Source organism: Lepidochelys kempii, chromosome 2 (assembly GCF_965140285.1).
Source record: "Lepidochelys kempii isolate rLepKem1 chromosome 2, rLepKem1.hap1, whole genome shotgun sequence".
NCBI classification, from domain to species: domain Eukaryota; kingdom Metazoa; phylum Chordata; order Testudines; family Cheloniidae; genus Lepidochelys; species Lepidochelys kempii.
In genome coordinates, this window is record NC_136381.1 from 225,289,234 (window position 1) to 225,305,655 (window position 16,422).

General features: G+C 42.7%; 1 protein-coding gene across 2 annotated transcripts in view; it reads left to right on the plus strand.

The window, feature by feature from the left end:
* KRIT1 (KRIT1 ankyrin repeat containing) overlaps positions 1–6,455 on the plus strand; it is a 41,766-nt gene extending 35,311 nt beyond the window's left edge. For both annotated transcript variants that reach the window (XM_073333981.2, XM_073333982.2), the window contains 3 exons: positions 372–578; positions 897–1,013; positions 4,452–6,455. In XM_073333981.2, the coding sequence (XP_073190082.1) occupies positions 372–578; positions 897–1,013; positions 4,452–4,520 (393 nt within the window). In that variant the 3' untranslated portion in view covers positions 4,521–6,455. The remainder of the gene's footprint in view (positions 1–371; positions 579–896; positions 1,014–4,451) is intronic.
* Positions 6,456–16,422: the final 9,967 nt, after the last annotated feature.

Genomic DNA, 16,422 nt, shown 5'->3' on the forward strand with positions numbered 1-16,422 from the left:
GGGCCCTGATTGGATTCTACCTGATCCTAGCCCTTCTCGCTGCTGGAGGACCAATTCTCATTGGTTCCACCAGGCGCTGATCCTGGGTGACCTCTCTATACACTCTTAGGTCTGAACTCACTGCTCTTTTCCCCCAGAAGGACACCTTCTTCAGATGTGGTGCACGAAGGCTGCAGGGCCTCCAACAGGGAGTATCAAATGCTTGATACATCCCATCACACTGCTATTAGGCTGTTATTCCAGGTGTGGCATCATTTCAGGATGATTGTCAGAAAAAACCCTTCAAGAAAACCAGCTCTGACTTTATCCTGTTTGAAGAATGTGTATTGTTAATAGGTTTTTTTGTGACTTATTTGCTCTTTTAATTCTAGAGTCTCAGCACTAGTGAAGGTGTAAGTAAAGAGATGCATCACCTGCAACGAATGTTCTTGCAGAATTGCTGGGAAATTCCTACCTACGGAGCTGCTTTTTTCACAGGACAGGTATTCACCAAGGCGAGTTCAAGCAGTCATAAAGTCATCAGAGTGTACGTAGGAGTAAATGTAAAAGGTCTGCATCTCCTCAATATGGAAACCAAGGTGAGGGTTAGCAGTTTATACTGGCAGTTTACATAGCTGTTAAGAGCATAGGGAGTTACTAAGTGCTGGTGATTTATTTCACATCTGAGCATTGAATTAAAATCTTGTATACATTTACAATCACTCTGAAGTTTAAAAACTTCAAAAATATGGAATTTCAGCTTTAAATTCTTAGAAATGGAAATCCTAATACTATGGCAGTTGATCGTTTAAAACTCAGTATTGTATATGTATACCAGAACCTTATTTAGACAAAGTGGAGAAGATTCACATTATAGTTCAGAAAATATTCTCAACATTTTCTACTTTTCACTGCAGGGTTTGCTCATCAGTCTAAAGTATGGTTGCTTTATGTGGCAGTTGGGAGATGCAGATACATGTTTTCAAATCCATAGTCTGGAAAACAAAATGAGCTTCATAGTGCATACCAAACAGGTAAGCATTGAAAAAATGTAGTTCAATACACCTGAGACTACAGCTGACAATGCCAAATTAAGGATAGACTGATAAGAACAGAGGAGTCACACCCTAAAACTGGTGGTTATTCGAACGTTAAGAGTTCACCAAGCAAGTAACAAAAGTGAGATCCTGTATCTCTACTAGGATTAACAAGAAGCCAAAACACTGTCCCCTTTGGTAATCCAGCCCCTATCACCACCCAGACATCTGGTCTTTGAGGTCACCGAAAACCAGATTCATCATACATAAGGTTCGTCTAATCCCAAAGGTTCAGCCACTCCCCCAGGTCAATATATATACTTTAGATCTTACCAAATACCAGGCTTGTAGCCAATCCTTTAGTAATTAAAAAATAAAGGTTTATTAATACAAAGAAAAAGAGTTATTAAATGCTTAAAGGAATCATATACAAGTGCTTTCAAAGTCTATAGATCAAGTTCATAGCAGTGATGGTAAATCTGATAGCTTGTAATATGTCTTTCTAGTTCACCCATTAGACTGGGGGTTTTCAGTCCTTTGTGCAAAGCTCTCCTTTGTTAGAAATCCTGTCCAGAGATGTGAAGCAGGACAGAAGACAAAGAAGCAATGTCCCAGTCTCCTTTTATACTTTCAGCCCAAGTGCATGGAAAGTTACTGGCAAAATATGGAGTATTAGATCACATATCCTATATGCCTTGCCTCAGTGCTCTCTGAAATATCTCCAGGAGGGGCTCACTGGGCGAGCTCATTGTCCTTAATGGGCCATTAAGCAGGCTGGCTAGTCTAGATGCAAATCCGTTGTGGGGTGTCACCCAAGGGAAAAAAAAAGTTTGAGATACAAACACACAGCAAATATTCATAATTTCATCTACAAAAATGATGCATGGATTTAAATAGGCTAATAATATTTATCAGTCTATAACTTTTCCATTGATAGCATACATAACATACTTTGTACAAGATTTATTGCAATTTTGTAACAGTGGTGACTATCAGTATAGCTAGTTATCTTCCTTTTTACACAGCAACATACATGGAATAAGAGAGAAGATCCGCTCATGGATCAATGATTGGTTAAAAGATAAGGAGTACTAGTGGCACCTTAGAGACTAACCAATTTATTTGAGCATAAGCTTTCGTGATCTCACTTCATCGGATGCATTCAGTGGAAAATACAGTGAGAAGATTTATATACACACAGAACATGAAAAAATGGGTGTTATCATATACACTAAGGAGAGTGATCACTTAAGATGAGCTATTACCAGCAGGAGGGGCTGGGGGGGGAACCTTTTGTAGTGATAATCAAGGTGGGCCATTTCCAGCAGTTAACAGGAACGTCTGAGAAACAGTGGTGGGGGGAATAAACATGGGGAAATAGTTTTACTTTGTGTAATGACCCATCCATTCCCAGTCTCTATTCAAGCCTAAGTTAATTGTATCCAGTTTGCAAATTAAAGATAGGAAACAAAGGTTAGGAATAAATGGTCAGTTTTCATAATGGAGAGAGGTAAATAGCAGGGTTACCAAGGAGCTGTACTGGAACCAGTGCTATTCAACATATTCATAAATGATCTGGAAAAAAGAGTAAACAGTGAGGTGGCAAAGTTTGCATACGATACTAAGGGACTGTCTACACCAGTGGTTCTCAAACTTTTGTATTGGTGACCCCTTTCACATAGCAAGCCTCCGAGTACTATCCCCCTTATAAATTAAAACACTATTATAAATGCTGGAGGCGAAGCAGGGTTTGGGGGTGAAGGCTGACAGCTCGTAACCGCCACCTAATAAACTCGCAACCTCCTGAGGGGTCACAACCCTCAGTTTGAGAAACCCCGGTTTACACTTAGAGCACTGTAGAGCTGAGTGAAGATGCTATCTATGCCAATAGGAGAGCTTCTCCCATTGACATAGATACTCCACCGGTACCTATTTTGACTAGAGAAGCCTTTCTGTTGACGTAGTGCTATCTTCACCGAGCATTAGGTCAGTATAACTGTGTCAGGTGTGGATTGGTAGACTAGACCTAGCTTAGTTAAATCAAAAGACTGCAAAGTGTTACAAAGGGATCTCACAAAATTTGGTGACTGGGCAATAACATGCCAGATGAAATTCAGGGATGATAAATGCAAAGTAATGCACACTGAAAAACATAATCCCACTTGCCAGGGAGGGTCTAGGTTTACTAGGTCCTACCTCAGCACAGAAGGCTGGACTTGTGATTTCTTGAGGTCTCTCCAGCCCTACATTTCTATGATTCTATAAGTATTCATCCATCATGTGTCAGGCCCCCAAAATCATGTTTGAATTAAAAATCATGAGATTATTTTATAATGAGAAATTTGGGTGGTTTACTTTCTGATATTTGAGCCTTTAGGGCTCATGTTATCTAAAGTTTCTCTGCAACGATGAGGGTTAGAAAATTTTTTAAAAATGAAAGTTTTAAACTTAGTATCTCACCTAATCACATGAATCCAAGAGTTGCGGTTTTAATAAAAATATTAAGTACCATGAGACCCACAAAAAATCATGAGAGCTGGTAATTGCATTAGTAAAAGTAGCAGAGTTTGGGGATAGGTGAAATAAAGAGCTTTGAAAGCAGTGTTACAAAGTTACTGTGTAGCAATTGATGGAATAAATTAACTCTGTGCTATAGTGCTGTTATTGAGTAATGCTTTGGCTGGAGTCAGGTTGGGAATACTTGCTTGAACCCATACAGCTATGTTATAGAATTTTGTGAGGAAATTACAAATTTTGGTGTCTTACATGCTTCATCCCTTTGCATATCTAATATTTTGGGGAGGAGAAAAAGGTTGATGCAGTACTTGAAAATAGGTGCCTCTTGAGATACAAAAGAAAGGTTGAGAGCTAGGAATGATTAGTTCTTTTTCTCCCTCATTGCCTAAAATTATATATCTATTCTATAAAATAATTTGTTGTTGCAGTCACACCAATTTACAGTGGTATTCAAGCTGGTACCACTAATCGTGAGAAAACTTATACGGATAATATTAGAAGTCACTATAACTATAAGTCACACCTGATCCAGAAAAAATAACTCTTTGCAAAACATAATAGCAATACAAATGTTTCTGTGTTAATTTTAAATTGTAGTATAAATTGCTGTTTTTAAAACATTTCTCTGTACTTTGTTTGCAATTAAAACACTACCCCCATTGAGAACCTGAAAGGAAAAAAGACTGAAAGTGAAAAGAGCTAAAGTAAAGATGATTTTCTTTTCACTGAGAGAAATAAAAGACAAACTAACAGCATAAATAGTGGCAAGAGAACTCAGTTCCTAAAATTCAATTTTAATCATCTAAAGTGTTAGCAACAGAGGTGAATAAATTTGTTTACCATCTAATTAAGTAGGCTGTGTGTGTTTTATATGATAACTGGAAACCCCGGATATAACTTTTTCATTTTTTCCCCTAGGCAGGTCTTGTCGTAAAACTGCTGATGAAATTAAACAGCCAGTTAATGTCTACTGAACGAAATGAATGACAGCGATGGACAGTGATTATGCAACAGTATTTTGTGATTAAACAGAAGTAACTTTGTTTTAATTAAAATAGAAGCCTTTCATGTGCATGAAAGTTTCTCAGAATGAAATATGTTGTGAAATTTGTATAGACTTTGTACAGAAGCTGCATGGGTTATTTTTTAAAGAAGTATATAACATCTATTTTTATAAAGAGATTTTCTTCAATATAAGCTATTCTAATTTTTGAGCTAAACCACAAGAAGAAAGATATTGAGATTAAAATATAAAATAAAGTATGCTCTTGTTCCTAACAGATTTTGGAGGGTTCAAAGTGCCTTAAACCAATCCCTAATATACCTGTTATTAATCTACTTGTGATGCTGTAGAATGCAATGAAACCTGTACAAGTAACAACCTTTAATAGGCAACCTGCTCTCTTAAGAATGCCAAAGGTATTCCCAGATATATTGAGTAAAATTCTTCTCCACCTCTATTAGAAGACCGTAGGATCCCGTGAGTGATCCTGTCAGTTTCTCTGTGTGTTTTTAGTTTGATGTTCAATACATTTTATAGTTAAGACTTGATTTAATTTCAAGTTTAATTTTTTTTTCCTTATGTGCCAGTATTATTTTAGAATATTGCCTCAGGACAGCTATCAGGAAATACATTTTTAAATCTTTTCAGGAGCAGGTTAAATGTTTAGCATATTTAATGTTTTGAAACTAGTGGGTTATTACTTTGCAATGCAATACCCTGCTTACATAATAATTACTTACATAATTACTGCTTACGTAAAAATTACTGGATTCCAACAAATTTATATTAAGTTTAGTTACTGGATTGCAACAGGTTTGACTGAATAATACTTTGTGTAGTAAGGACTTGAGTTGTTTCCATTAATTGAATTTTCGTGCTCATGTCTTACATGACTTTGTTGGGACTCCATAGAGTGGAGGATTTGCAGGATTGGGGATTTACAGTGTAGAGATAGAAACTGGGCATCCATAGAGCTGTTTACTCCATACAGGATTCGATTCTGCTCTAATTAGTGTCAGTGGGAGCAGGTGGAGGCCCTAATATGATCTTGTTAATAGAATATGATGGAATAATTGTTTTCTTTTCATAATATTTAAGAAGTCTGGAAACTATAATTTTAAAGAGACTTAGGGACAGTTTCTGATAGCCTTTGAGGTTGTCAGAATCTGCCCTACACAAGCAAATGTACATTTGCTTAACATGACAGTAATTAAAGTAAAACTGCAACATATTTTAATCTTCCTATTATATATTAATTAGGTTTATTTTTATGAACAGTATGGTATGAACATTTTAAATCATCAAATGGAGTCTGAAATATATCTTTATACCACAAACTACTACCCTGTTATACTAACCTCTGAACTTTCAAGGGGGCGCTATAGGGTTTTAACTTCATCTCCCACTGACTTTAATGGGAATTGTGTGGCTAAAACCACGCGTAATATTTTGTGGTAAAGTTAAATATTTGCACTTGCCTCTAAAATGAAAGTTAAACAATTCAATGCCAGGCACTGTAGCACTTTGCAGTACTTTCATCTTTGCATTCAAACGTCTCTGAAACCCAAAATCAGTACATTTTAACGAACTATAAAGTACTCTGTGGGCAATTTTTAAAAATGCATGCAGGAAAAAGTCTGTACTATAGAATTTTCTTTAAAGCCATACCTAAGCAACGTGAGCTTCATTGGCATGCACTTACTTGTAAATCTTCCTAGATTGATTGTATTGCCTTTTATCAGAAGTGAATAGTACAGCAGATGCTAAATTAATGCACAGCTATCACTTGGCTTTAATATCAGAATATCCTTTTTTATAACAAGCACTTGTTAGAAAACTAGAAGTGTATAATGTTACAAACTGTATATACAAATAAGTGTCTAGTTGCATATTTAACAATAAAATTAATAAACCTTACTGCTATATATTATGTCTAATAAATTGCTTGTTTGCAAAAATGGCTGGGATATTTAAAAGTAAACTTGGCCAATATGAAAGATGCATTTTTCTTTCTAAATAAATATTGAGTAACTTAACACAACATGTGCTATTTCCAGAGAACTAGATTCTGCCACTATTTGTCTATTTCATAAATTGTTTGGGAGCCTTCCTCTGGTCATCTGTAATACAGTGTAACTATACAAACAGATTAGCAGTTATATGCTATTTCCTATAATAGAATCGTAGGACTGGAGGGGACAGTGAGAAGTCATTTAGTCCAGTCTCCTGCACTCATGGCAGGACTAAGTATTATCTAGACCATTCCTGACAAGTGTTTGTCTAACCTGCTCTTAAAAATCTCCAATGATGGAGATTCCACAACCTCCCTGGGCAATTTATTCCAGTGCTTAACTCCACTGACAGGAAGTTTTTTCCTAATGTCCAAGCTTAAGCACCCTTGCTGCAATTTAAGCCCATTGCTTCTTGTCCTATCCTTGGAGGCTAAAGGGAATGTTTTCTCTCCTTCCTCCTTGTAACAACCTTTTATGTACTTGAGAATTGTTATCATGTCCACTCTGTCTTCTCTTCTCCAGACTAAACAAACCCAGTTTTTTCAATCTTCCCTCATAGGTCATGTTTTCTAGATCTTTAATCATTTTTGTTGCTCTCCTCTAGATTTTTTCCAATTTGTCCACTTCTTTCCTGAAATATGGCACCCAGAACTGGACACAATACTCCAACTGAGACCTAATCAGCATGGGGTAGAGTGGAAGAATTACTTCTCATGTCTTGCTTACAACACTCCTGGTAATACATCTGTGACGGGATTGGGACTCACCACCGCAGGGCCTCCTGCTGACTCATCAGGGAATTAGCTCAGTCCAGTGTGGAGCGCCCTCCACTGGTGGTGTCCCATCCGTCTCTCGCCCGCTCTTGGCGCCTGGACCCAGGTTGCTCCCTTCTTGTGGCGTCCTCTTGAAGACACTGCCCTCCGGCAGTGCCCTCTAGTCCTCGTTCACCCCCTTACGGGGGGGGTGGGTTATCAGCAGTCTTTCACTTCACCCAGCCACAGCGGCCAACCACACCCCAAAGTCTGACCCCTTTTGCCAGGGGTCCAGTGCAGTCCACTATCGCCACATTCAATGGCTGGGTGTATGTGCAAGGGGGGGACCCAGGCCCACCCTCTACTCTGGGTCCCGACCCAAGGACCCTTTGGCGGCAGCCTTTCTGCCCTCCTTCTCTCCCCTTGTCTGCCTCTCTCCCTGGGTCACTTCCCCTTCGTGTCCCCTTTGCACCGGCCCAGCCCTTCCCTCAGGGCCTGCAGCCTGGCAGATACCGGGCTGGAGTTCCTTCTGCTCCCCTCGCCTGCCCCGCACTGCGCTGTCCCTGGTGCTAGTCCCCTTGCACAGGGGACAAATCTTCACCCTCTGAAGGCGTGGGAGAGACTCCCTGCTCCCTTCCTGGGCAGCCTTTCTATAGGGCTGATTGGCTCTCTCTTACTCAGCCTCTGATTGGCCACCCACCTGCACAGCCTCTCTGGCCTGCTTTAGCCCCCTCTAGTATAGGAGTGGGGCAGCCACTCCACTACAACATCACAGAACGATATTTGCTTTTTTTGCAACAGTGTTACACTTTTGACTCATATTTAGCTTGTGATCCACTATGACCCCCAGATCCCTTTCCGCAGTACTTCTTGTTAGGCAGTCATTTTCCATTTTGTATGTGTGCAACTGATGGTTCCTTCCTGAGTGGAGTATTTTGCATTTGTCCTTACTGCATTTCATCGTATTTATTTCAGACCATTTCTCCAGATTGTCCAGATCATTTTAAATTTTAATCCTATCCTTCAAAGCACTTGCAACCCCTCCCAGCTTGGTATCATCTACGAATTTTATAAGTGTACTCTCTATGCCTTATCTAAATCATTGATGAAGATATTGAACAGAACCGGACCCAGAACTGATCCCTCAGCGGGACCCCACTCCATCCACGCATGCAGCTAAAACTCTTGTCCAAACTCTCATCATCTTGCATGTCAGTTACTGCAGCATCTTCTCTCTGGCCTTGACAAATGTGTAATCTTGCTTCTCTCATGTGCAATCAGAATGCTGCTGCAAAGATCACTTTTCTAGCCCATCGGTTTGAATTGTTCCACTGGCTTCCTGTCTGCATTGCAGTTTGTATTCACTTTTAAGGTCCTTTACAGCTAATCCCCACTCTATCTATCATCTCTTGTTCACTGTCAAGCTATTGATGCTTGCCTCTGATCAGACTGCTAGTGTGCAGACACCACTGCTTATCATGCTGGTCAGTATTGTCTCATTGTTTACTAGTACTCCCCTTCTATCTGTACCTTATCTGTTGTGTCTTGTTTTATACTTAGATGGTTTTTGCCTTACAATCTTTCTGTTCTGTGTTTATACAACACAGTGGAGTCTTGGTCCATAAGTAGATCTCCTAGGCACTATGGTAATACATGTAATAAATAATAATGATGGCCAATATCTTTATCAATGATCTGGAAGAAATATATAATTATTGGTGAAGTTTGCAGATGAATCACATTGGTGGAGAGGTAAATAATAAGAGGTCAGTTAGTGAGAGTAATTAATCACATACTAAACTGGGTTTATTCAAACACCACATATTTTAATACAGTCAAATGCAAGATCATGCATCTCGGAACAAAAAATGATGATTACACTTACAGGAAGGGGAACTGTATCCTGGAAATCAGTGACTCTGCAAAGGACTTTAGGGGTCATGATGGATAACCAACTGAACATGAACTCTAACTACAATGCTGTGTTACCCGCACAAAATTCTGTGTTACTCACACACTCTAGGAGCACCCACCTTTACCCAGTTCCTAGGGCTCAAGGTGTAACCCTCTTAATTTAGGTATCCATCCTTTCCCTGTTCCTAGGGCTCGGGACATAACCTTATGCTCTAGGGCACCCAGCTTTACCCTTTTGTGGGCTCAAGGTGTAACCCTCTTAATTTAGGCACCCACCCTTACCTTTCTGTGGGCTCAGGCATAACCTTACATTCTGTGGGTTTGCGGAGTCTTTTACCAGTTAAAAAACCTTACACAGTAATATCCTGCTTAACCTCTATCTATTAACAATCACCAAAACAGAATGCACACTCTAAGCATGCAATACTTACCCCTTCCAATAAGGCAGATAAACTTTTCTTGAGGGCCAGTCAGGATCAGGTCAGCTGGGGAACTCCAGCTTCTGCATGGTGTCATTAGCAGAGGATTGAGGTCTGGTAGCTCTGATCTTGGGACTCTGTCCGGAGTTGGTTCCAAAGAACCTGCTTTTAGGCCCCAGTTTATATAGTGAAACTTGAGCCCTGCTTGCTGTACCTTAATCAATCATTTTACAAAACAATTTTCTAACCAATCCTAACATTTTATAAAACCATTTTTAATCAATCATACCCCACACCTTAATTGATTTACACCTAGCAAAATTAGGTTTCAGAGTAACAGCCGTGTTAGTCTGTATTCGCAAAAAGAAAAGGAGAAAACCTGGATTTGTGCTGGAAATCTTGATTATCGTACACATTGTAAGGAGAGTGATCACTTTAGATAAGCTATTACCAGCAGGAGAGTGGGGTGGAGGGAGGTATTTTTTCATTCTTTGTGTGTATAAAAAGATCTTCTACACTTTCCACAGTATGCATCCGATGAAGTGAGCTGTAGCTCACGAAAGCTTATGCTCAAATAAATTGGTTAGTCTCTAAGGTGCCACAAGTACGCCTTTTCTTCTAGCAAAATTAGTTATGCAACAGACAGAAACCATACAGGTAAACAATAGAGAATTAGAGACTATAAAGGCAAAACAATAAAGAAGTAGGGACTTCACAACCACAACTTGTTGATAAATGATTTCTTGCTACACAGAATGCCATCAAACAAAGTTTTCTTTAACCATTTTAAGATCTGTTTCTTTATCTAGTGGTGATGGGTACTATTAGGACAGGATCGCCTTCTTAACAGCCCAATAGTACATTGTTTAAATGTAATTTAGATGGAATGTGAGGATGTGACTTTCTGCTTCCCGGCTCATGGCTGCGGACAAAGGCCTCAGACCTTAAAATGTGGCTACAGGAAGAGGCCTTATCTTTACAGCTGTGGCCAGGAAGACTAATGCGATCCTTGGATATGTAACCAGAAAATGACTAGTAGAAATAAGGTGGTAGTATTGCCTCTGCATACAGCACGAGTAAGACTACAATAGGAATGCTGTGACCAGTTCTTGTATCCACATTTCAAAAAGGATGTAGACAAACTTAAAAGATTCTTAAGTGTTACAAGAGTGATCTGAAGTCTGGAAAACATGCCTTACACTAAAAGAAAAGGAGGACTTGTGGCACCTTAGAGACTAACAAATTTATTTGAGCATAAGCTTTTGTGAGCTACAGCTCACTGTATCGGATGAATTCAGTGGAAAATACAGTGGGGAGATTTATATACACAGAGAACATGAAACAATGGGTGTTACCATACACACTGTAACGAGAGTGATCAGGTAAGGTGAGCTATTACCAGCAGGAGAGCGCGCGGGGGTGGGGGGGGACCTCTTGTAGTGATAATCAAGGTGGGCCATTTCAGCAGTTGACAAGAACATCTGAGGAACGGGGGAGGGGGGAAAGGAATAAACATGGGGAAATAGTTTTACTTTGTGTAATGACCCATCCACCCCCAGTCTTTATTCAAGCCTAAGTTAATTGTATCCAGTTTGCAAATTAATTCCAATTCAGCAGTCTCTCATTGGAGTCTGTTTTTGAAGTTTTTTTGTTGAAGAATTGCCACTTTTAGGTCTGTAATCGAGTGACCAAAGAGATTGAAGTGTTCTCTGACTGGTTTTTGAATGTTATAATTCTTGATGTCTGATTTGTGTCCATTTATTCTTTTACGTAGAGACTGTCCAGTTTGGCCAATGTACATGGCACAGGGGCATTGCTGGCACATGATGGCATATATCACATTGGTAGATGTGCAAGTGAATGAGCCTCTGATAGTGTGGCTGATGTGATTAGGCCCTATGATGGCTTGGGAACTTGCAGCCCTATTGTGAAATATTTTGAATGTTCTAACTATAGGGTGACCAGATGTTCCCATTTCATAAGGACAGTCCTGATACTTGGGGCTTTTTCTTTCTAGGCTCTTATTACCCCCCACCTCCGTCCAGATTTTTCACACTTGCTGTGTGACCAGCCTATCTAACTTCCAAATCCACAAGAATTTCAATTTCCTTCTTAGCAGTCCTTACTGCTGTGAGAAAAGGAGTACTTGTGGCACCTTAGAGACTAACCAATTTATTTGAGCATAAGCTTTCGTGAGCTACAGCTCACTTCATCGGATGCATACTGTGGAAAGTTTAGAAGATATTATATACACACAAAGCATGAAAAAATACCTCCTCCCACCCCACTCTCCTGCTGGTAATAGCTTATCTAAAGTGATCATAGAATATCAGGGTTGGAAGGGACCCCAGAAGGTCATCTAGTCCAACCCCCTGCTCAAAGCAGGACCAATTCCCAGTTAAATCATCCCAGCCAGGGCTTTGTCAAACCTGACACTCTACTTACAATGTGTATGATAATCAAGTTGGGCCTACTTACAGATCACTCTACTTACAATGTGTATGATAATCAAGTTGGGCCATTTCCAGCACAAATCCAGGTTTTCTCAACCCCTGCCCCCCCCACACACAAAAACACTCTCCTGCTGGTAATAGCTTATCCAAAGTGACCACTCTCCTTACAATGTGTATGATAATCAAGGTGGGCCATTTCCAGTACAAATCCAGGGTTTCACAAGAACGTCTGAGGAGGGAGAGGGGGTAGGAAAAAACAAGGGGAAAAGAGTGGGGTCTGAGGAGGTATTTTTTCATGCTTTGTGTGTATATAATAAGATCTTCTACACTTTCCACAGTATGCATCCAATGAAGTGAGCTGTAGCTCAGGAAAGCTTATGCTCAAATAAATTGATTAGTCTCTAAGGTGCCACAAGTACTCCTTTTCTTTTTGCGAATACAGACTAACACGGCTGTTACTCTGAAACCTTACTGCTGTGAGCAGTAACACAAGAGGAAGCTGGGTGGAAAAAAAGAATTTTGCAAGTTTCACAGAAAATCTGGACAAAAGGTGTGTGAATGTCACGTTTTTTCCAGCCAGCTGTCGGAGGAAGCTCTGGTGAGAAAGAGGATGCCGACTGAACTGAAAAAGGAAATACCCGAACACCTTTAAATGCATGTCTCGTCTCTTCGCTATTTTACGTAAAGAAATAAGCTCTCTACTCAGCAACTTCTCTTCCACGGCCTACTCCACTGGCTTTGCAACCCCTGTTCGTGCGCAGACAGCCCACAAGGATTTTCTTTGCGAAAAGCGGCTCTGCCCTTGCTCCCTGCTTCACCTCACCTGGGGCTGGCGCTCCAGGGGCCCTCCCCAAAGGTGTCTGCGCTCACCCGCCCCGCGGCCGGGGCCGCAATGTAACCGAGAGCCAGCCTGCTCCTTCTGGGTTCCCCGAGTCTGCAAACTATCAATTACAAGTGGCTGGATTTTGTTTTGTGGCGGGACAGTCCAGTCCCTCCCCTCCCATACAGCGGCTCACGGCAGAGGGAAACCTCGGAGGGACCCGCCGCCCCCCACACGCTCTTGTGCTCGCCCCTGCTTGGCTCCCCGACCCCGGCCGCCACCCCCGGGCCTGCAGGCTGAAGGTCAGCAGCGCCGCTGTGCGCATGCGCTAGACTCGGCTGCACCGGACCGTCTTTCCCCTCTCCGGCGAGCGTCTTTTCCCGTTGTCATGGCAACTGGATGCCGCGTTTGAGCCGCCGCCGCCGGAGGCGGGTGTGTCCCCAGCTGCGCGCCGCCCCCCCCTTCCTGGCCCGTCAGGCCGCGCGCCGCCTGGGCTAGCGGGGCCCAGGCGTAGCCTCTCCTCCGCCTGGCTGGGGGCTCGGGCCCGGGGTTGGGGGCTCGTGGCCCGTGGTCCGTGACGGGGCGGCGAGGGAGCGTTGGGCGCGGTCTGCTGGCGGGGGCGGGGCGGGGCGGGGCAGGAGGGCAGCACTCGGAGCGGCGTGGGCTGACGGGCCTTGGAAAGGGCGTTTGCAGGGTAAAGCAGGCGCAGCGGCTGACGGGGAGCCAGGTGCTAGAACTCGGGGTGACCGCCTGGCTTGAAGTGCTTGGTCTCCATGCAGTTTGGCTAAATGGGTCTCAGCACCCCTGCAAGGAGCACTGTCCGCACTGACTTCGTGGGTGCTCCACTCTGGGAGCACCCATGGAAAAAAATAATGGGTGCTCAGCGCCTCTGGCAGCCCTGAGGGTCAGCGCCTCCCACCCCAAGTGTCTGTTGGCAGCCCTGCCAGTAGGCTCTTCCCAGCGCCTTCCCCCCAGCACCTCCTGCCCCCATGATCAGCTGTTCTTCTGAGTGCAGGAGGTGCTAGGGAGAGGAGGAAGAGCAGGGTCAGGAAGAGGAGGGAGAAGGGCTTGGAGGAAGGGGTGGAGTGGGGGCAGGCCTGGGGCACAGCAGGGGTTAAGTACTCCCTAGGATCTGAATAAGTCGGTGCCTATGGCCTCACGCTTGGTCACTCAGTGCTAACCCAACAAAGCCTTTGGATAGTTACTTTGGGGGACAAGCCTGTGCTAGCCTCCACCAAATTTATGAGATGACTGAATAGTCCCCCTGGATGTCTAATTTGTGTGACTCAGTGGGCGCATCACCTGTGGAATGACGGTGGCACATGGCCCTCACTAGAATATTGTACTTTTGTGTGTTCCTGAAAGCACTAAATGCTGGAATAAATCAGCCCTTTCCAAAACTATACCCCATTTATCATAAAAATGTAAATCAAGTAAGATATTAACTAGAGAACTGTGATTCATCTAGCAGCTGCTCTTATGGGAGTTTTGACTGCATTAGGAGAATAGGACCAGACTAATTTTAAAAACAATGTATTGTCAGGAGTAATATGTTATATCTAAATGTTCTCAGAGCTAGATTCACAAAGGGACTTAGAACTGGATCCACAAAGGGACTTGGGCGTGCCTAGGGGTTTGTCTACACTTACGTTTTATAGTGCTCTAACTTGCTGGCTCAAGGGTGTGAAAAATCACCCCCCTGAGGGCAGCAAGTTTGAGCACTTTAAAGTGCTACTGTGGACGGGCTCTGAGCACTGGGAGCCACACTCCCAGCCCTCTAAGCTGTTCCCCTTGTGGAAGTAGATTACCAGGAGCGCTGAGAGAGCTCTCTCCCAGTGCTCACTCGTGACCACACTCACACTTCAAAGTGCTGCTTTGGGAGCGCTTCTGCGGCAGCACTTTGAAGTTTCTAGTGTAGACGTAGCCTAGGAAATCACAGGAATAACACTGCAATACACAAAGCCTGAGTTAGGCACCGAGGCTCCTATAAAATGAATGGGGAGAGAAAGCACTTTAGACAGCAATCCACAAAAGCTAGCATGCTAGGTTGGGCATCCCCTAAACTAGCCAATGGAAAATGCTGACAATAGGGATGTGTCCTTAACTTCTCTCCTCTTATTCTGTTAGGCACCTAAATCCAAGATGCCTATCTCTGCTAGTGATTCACAAACAGGAACCCCTCTCCTATAGTCAGGTGGCTTAGGCACCTAAGTAGATTCTTGTGAGAATTAGGTAGGTTTCTGCCTTGCTTTACACACAGAGGAGGTGGAAGTGCTGACCTGATGACTTTTAATCCATGGTTAGAGCACCCACCTGGGATGTGGCAAAAACAAGTTCTGTTGCCCCCTCCACCTGGAAGGGGCAGGGGAAGGAAATTAAACAGAAGTCTACCAGGAGACTGCTCTAACTACTGAGGTATGGGATATTCTAACACAGGACTCCCTTAGTCTCTTCTGCTGAAGCTTTTCCACTGTGAATAAATACTCATACTGTGAGATGAGAGTGAGAATGATTCTGTAGCCTGGTGATTAGGGCACCTGCCTGCTGAGTGGGAGAGCCAGTGTCCAGCCCCCTTTCTGAAATGAATGCTTTGTTCCCCCCCAGGTTTGTGACTCACTCTAGGGCTCTGGCAGGAGATAGGCATCTGAATGCATATAGCGAGGCAGCATTATGCATACTCAGGCCTGGTCTACACGGGGGGGGGCGAGGGGGGATCGATCTAAATTATGCAACTTCAGCTATGTGAATAACGTAGCTGAAGTCAACGTACTTAGACCTATTCACCGCGGTGTCTTCACTGTGGTGAGTCGATGGCTGTTGCTCCCCCGTCGACTCTGCCTGCGCCTCTCGTGGCGGTGGTGTACTGGGAGAGCGCTCGGGGGTCGATTTACCGTGTTTAGGTTAGACTCAATAAATCAACCCCCGCTGGATCAATCACTGCCCGCTGATCCGGAGGATAGATAGACATACCATCAGAGGTAGAACCATAGGCACCTACGGAACCTTTTACCCTAAAAAGTTAAAAGAATGAGAATTACTTGTGGCACCTTAAAACAAATTTATTTGAGCATAAGCTTTCATGGGCTAAAACCCACTTCACTGGATGCATGCCATCTGATGAAGTGGGTTTTAGCCCATAAAAAGCTTATGCTCAAATAAATTTGTTAGTCTCTAAGGTGCCACAAGTACTCCTCGTTCTTTTTGCTGATACAGACTAACACGGCTACTGCTCTGAAACCTAAAAAGTTAGACACTGAGTGAGTCTAAGTGCCTACAGCATTCAGTGGGAGTTTTGTGAATCACGGTGGAGCCTAAAACTGGGATTTAGGAATCTATACTCCACACTGAAGTGCCTAAGTCTGGGGTCTAAGAGCTTAAATATCTTGTAAACCCCCCCTCAGTTATTTCAAGATCTTTTTATGTGATGTATCCATATGCATCCATCTAGATGTACATTAAGGATAGTACATGAGACATTTCTAACATACATGAAGATATTCTGATTAGGGCTTTTAT